The following is a 4,411-nucleotide window of genomic DNA, read 5'->3' as shown; positions in this document are numbered from 1 at the left end:
AGAGAGAGAGGAGGAGAGAAGAGGAGAGAGAGAGAGAGGAGAGAAGAGAGAGGAGAGGAAAAAAGAGGAAAGAGAGAGAGAGGAGAGAGAGAGAGAGGAGAGAGAGAGAGAGAGGGGGGAGAGAGAGGAGGGAGAGAGAGAGAGAGAGAGGGGGGGTAGGAGAGAGAGAGGAGAGAGAGAGGAGAAGGGAGAGAGAATGGGAAAATGGGGAGAGAGAGAAGGGAGAGAGAGAGAGAGGGGAAGGGGGAGAGAGAGAGGGGAGGGTAGGAGAGAGAGAGGGAAGGGAGAGAAAAGGGAGAGAGAGAGAGGAAGGGAAGAGAGGGAGAGAGGGAGAGAGAGTGGGAAAGGGGGGAGAGAGAGAGGAAGGGGAGAAAGAGGGGGAGAGAGAGGGGAAGGGGAGAGAAGAGGAGGGAGAGAGAGAGGGGGTAGGATAGAGAGAGGAGAGAGAGAAGGGAGAGAGAATGGGAAAAGGGGGAGAGAGAGAGAGAGAGAGAGAGAGGAGGCTAAGAGAGAGAGGGTGGAAGGGAGAGAAAAGGGGAGAGAGAGAGAGGAAGGAGAGAGAGGAAAGGAAGAGAGGGAGAGAGAGAGGGTGTGAAAACTAGTTTTAGGCATAAACCAGTTTAAACTGGTTTTTTTAATTAAAACCAGTTTTATTTTTATGAACTGGTTTAAACTGGTGCACTGTATTATAAACTGGTTTAAAACCAGTTTCTTATATGACAAAGCAGTTTGGTTCAGTTTCTAAACCATTTAAAATGGTTTAGTGCAGTTTCAGTTCAGTTTATGGAAAAACTGAACCATGCACACCCCTAACCATATGTGAACAGGTATCCTGTTTGAGATCTCCCTTTTTGAGGATCAGACAAGTATCCTGCATCTTCATACCCAACTAGTTGTGACTTGGATCCATAGGGATAAAACAATCCTATATCAACCGTTCCATGAATATATCAAAAGATTTGTTTGATTCCACTCCAATGTCTTCTGGTTGGAGAGGAACTATACATTGCTAGTAAGTTCACAGCAAATGATATATCGGGTCATGTGTTATTAGTAAGATACATTAGCGCTCTAATGGCACTAAGATATGGTACTTCAAGACCAAGGATATCTTCATTTTCCTCCTTAGGACGGAATTGATCCTTTTCCACATCCAACGATCTTACGATCATTGGGGTATTTAATGGATATGACTTATCCATATAAAATCTCTTCAAGATCTTTTCTGTGTATGTTGTTTGATGAATAAAGATCCCATTTTTTGTATGCTCGATCTGTAAGCCGAGACAAAATTTAGTCTTTCCAGGATCTTTCCTCTCAAACTCTTCTTTTAGAGTTTTTATAATTGTTGGAATCTCTTCAGGAGTTTCAATGATATTTAAATCATCAACATACACAGCAATTATAATGAATCAGGATGCATATTTCTTTATGAAAACATATGGGCAGATATCATCATTCTTAAATCCTTTTTTGGCCAGATACTCAATAAGACTATTATACCACATTCGTCCAGATTGCTTTAGACCATCTAAAGATCTTTGCAATTTGACTAAGTATAACCCCTGTGAATATTCATTAGATGGTTTAGATATCTTTAGTCCTTCAAGGACTTTCATACAAATATCACGATCTAAAAAGCCGTATAAGTAGGCTGTTACCACATCCATTAAATGCATATGTAGTTTATGATATGTGGATAAACTGACCAAATAACGCAATGTTATTGCATCCACTATAGGGGAATATGTTTCTTCATAATCTATACCGGGTCTTTGTGAAAAATCTTGTGCTACAAGTCGAGCTTTGTAGCGTACAATTTCATTTTTCTCATTTTGTTTTCTCACAAATACCCATCGGTATCCAACAGGTTTTACATCAAGGTTGCGAGAACTGGACCGGTCATCAAACCGGTCAAGTGACTCGTTCAATGGTTCAATGGTTCAACCGTAATTGAACCGTAGTTGAACCGGTTTAATTAAATATAGAGTGAAATTATAAAAAATTGAATACATAATTTTAAAAAGTTAAATTCAATAATTTTTAAACTAATAAGATTCAAAATTTAACAATTTCACAAAATGAACAATACATAATTTATCATTAAAAAGTCATAAACAACTTCAAATGACAATATTCAAAACGCACATAAATGACAAATGACAAACACAATGTTTTGCAACCAAAAGAGACAATATTCAACAAACAATACTTCAACTAAACAAAGACACTACTCATCAGAAGTCATAATCATCATTAAGTGTTCTGATGTCTCCATCATAAACAGGTAATCCAAAGCCAGCATCTTCAGAAATACCACCAAAAGAAGTATTTGAGGATTCAATTACAACATCAAGCATATCCACTTCAACTTACATGTCTCCACCATCTAATAAAATAGAAAGAAAACTCAATAAGAAATCAATGTTAATGACATGTATCTTTATGGAAGGAAACAAAGTTTGCTATGTCACTCACTATTAGGATACGAAGGCATAGCATTATCAGTGTATATTAAACTTTCAATGCCTTCAACATCTCCATTAGTAAATTCAGGATCATCCTCATCTTCCATCACCCAAAAATCTACTGTGTCAATGCTTTGAATGTCAATTGGGTCATAATTCCTCTTCTTTCGATGCAACCTAGATTGAAGGCGTAGGTTATAGGTGACATAAACAATGTCATTTAGCCTTTGATGCTCTAATCGGTTCCTCCTCTTTGAATGGATTTGTTCAAAAAGGCTCTAGTTCCCCTCACATCCAGATGAAGAAGAGGTTTGATGAAGAAGACGAACTGCCATTTTTTGCAATTTAGGAGCACTCCCACCGTGTAGCCTCCACCATTCACCTACGTAGATATAAAAATCAAATACTTTTTAATGTTTACCAATTATCACCCAACATAATAAACTTTGAAACTAAACTGAACTTGGATATGAAATAAGTCAAATAACTTACCAGGTTCGAGTCTTGATGCTGCTCTCTTAGCACTTTCCCTCCCAAAACTTTCTTTACAATCTCGATACAGTTGTATCTCTTGCATTGCAGCAACTGAGTCATCACAAAGTATTTCAACATCAAGCAAATCAAGTAAAGATCTCAAAACATTTGCCTCCTCAACAAAACCCTCACTGTAGAAAATGCCCGGATTTAAAAAGTACGCTGCCGCATGGAGATCACGCTTCAAATGCTTATCCCACCTCATTTTCAAGATACTCGTGTATGGCATATAAGCAGCTTTCCGATTTCTGAACATGGTCTTGATAGCATTTTTTGCTCTTTGCATGCCTTCATACACGATTCCCAAAGAGGGTTTTTCATCAGCATCAACAAGCCTCAACAACTTAATAAGATGACCAACAATTTTCACAGTGGTAAGACAGTCTTGCCAAAACTTACTGTCCAAGACAATTGAGCTAACAATCTTTCCATTAGCACTTTTGGATAACTTATGAGAAGTAAAATATTTGTCTACCATCAATGACTGCAAATCTTCCTTGCGATCATATATACTTTTCAAAGTAATGAAAACAGTGGCAAAACGTGTGACTCCTGGTCGAACAATTTCTGTCCAACTTTTTTTTTCTAAGCCAAGACAATAAGATCATATGATTGTAGACAAACACAGTCACTTTTGAAGCACGGGAAGTAAGGTAAGATATATGAGGAATACTTGCAATATCTTTCAAAATAAGATTGATACAATGGGCAGCACAAGGAGACCAAAATATATTTGGGTATTTTTCATGAATAAGTTTTCCAGCAGATACATAATTAGCAGTATTATCAGTGACCACATGCACAATGTTACTAGGCCCAACCCACTCAATAACATCAGCAAACAAATTAAACAATGCATTGGCAGTTTTTATCACATCAGAAGCATCAACAGTCTTAACAAATGACATACCAGCAGGACAATAAACTAGAAAGTTAATTAAAGTTCGTTGCCTTTGATCAGTCCACCCATCTGCCATCAGTGTACAATACTTTTCAACCAGCAACTGACACTCTCTCTTAAGATCAGCCAGCAAATGAACTCTCATTTCATCATATGACGGTCCCTTAAACCCAGGTCCAATTGCAGCAACACCATCCAATGCAGGTTGAAAGTAAGGTGATTGAATTGCATTGAAAGGAATACGTGCATCAACAATCCATTTGGCAAGTCCCAACTTAGCCTTGTGCACAATTTCTTTACTAGCCAAAACACTTCTCAAAGTCGGTTGAGATCCTGGAGTAGTTCTTTCTTTAAAGTAACTTCCAATTTGTGTAGCTACTACAGCTCTTCTCTTTCCTTTGTCTCCCGTTGTTGTAGGAACAGCAGCTTGTATAGGGTTAGGCGATTCAGCCTCTTGTGCAGGTGCTTCCCCACCATAAGCCTCCTCCTCAAATTTTCTTTTCTCCAT

At 38.3% G+C, this 4,411-nt stretch overlaps 1 protein-coding gene across 1 annotated transcript; it reads right to left on the bottom strand.

The window, feature by feature from the left end:
- Positions 1-2,237: 2,237 nt before the first annotated feature.
- LOC112721289 (uncharacterized) lies at positions 2,238-4,411 on the bottom strand. The gene is made up of 5 exons (XM_025772360.1): positions 3,676-4,411; positions 2,961-3,587; positions 2,798-2,850; positions 2,479-2,719; positions 2,238-2,371 (listed from the first exon to the last, which is right to left on the bottom strand). Exons 1-5 carry the CDS (start codon positions 4,409-4,411, stop codon positions 2,238-2,240), a joined length of 1,791 nt encoding a protein of 596 aa, XP_025628145.1.

Source organism: Arachis hypogaea, chromosome 11 (genome assembly GCF_003086295.3).
Source record: "Arachis hypogaea cultivar Tifrunner chromosome 11, arahy.Tifrunner.gnm2.J5K5, whole genome shotgun sequence".
In the NCBI taxonomy this organism is placed as follows: Eukaryota; Viridiplantae; Streptophyta; class Magnoliopsida; order Fabales; family Fabaceae; genus Arachis; species Arachis hypogaea.
The sequence above is the reverse complement of the archived record's forward strand: the minus strand, read 5'-3'. Positions and strand labels throughout refer to the sequence as shown.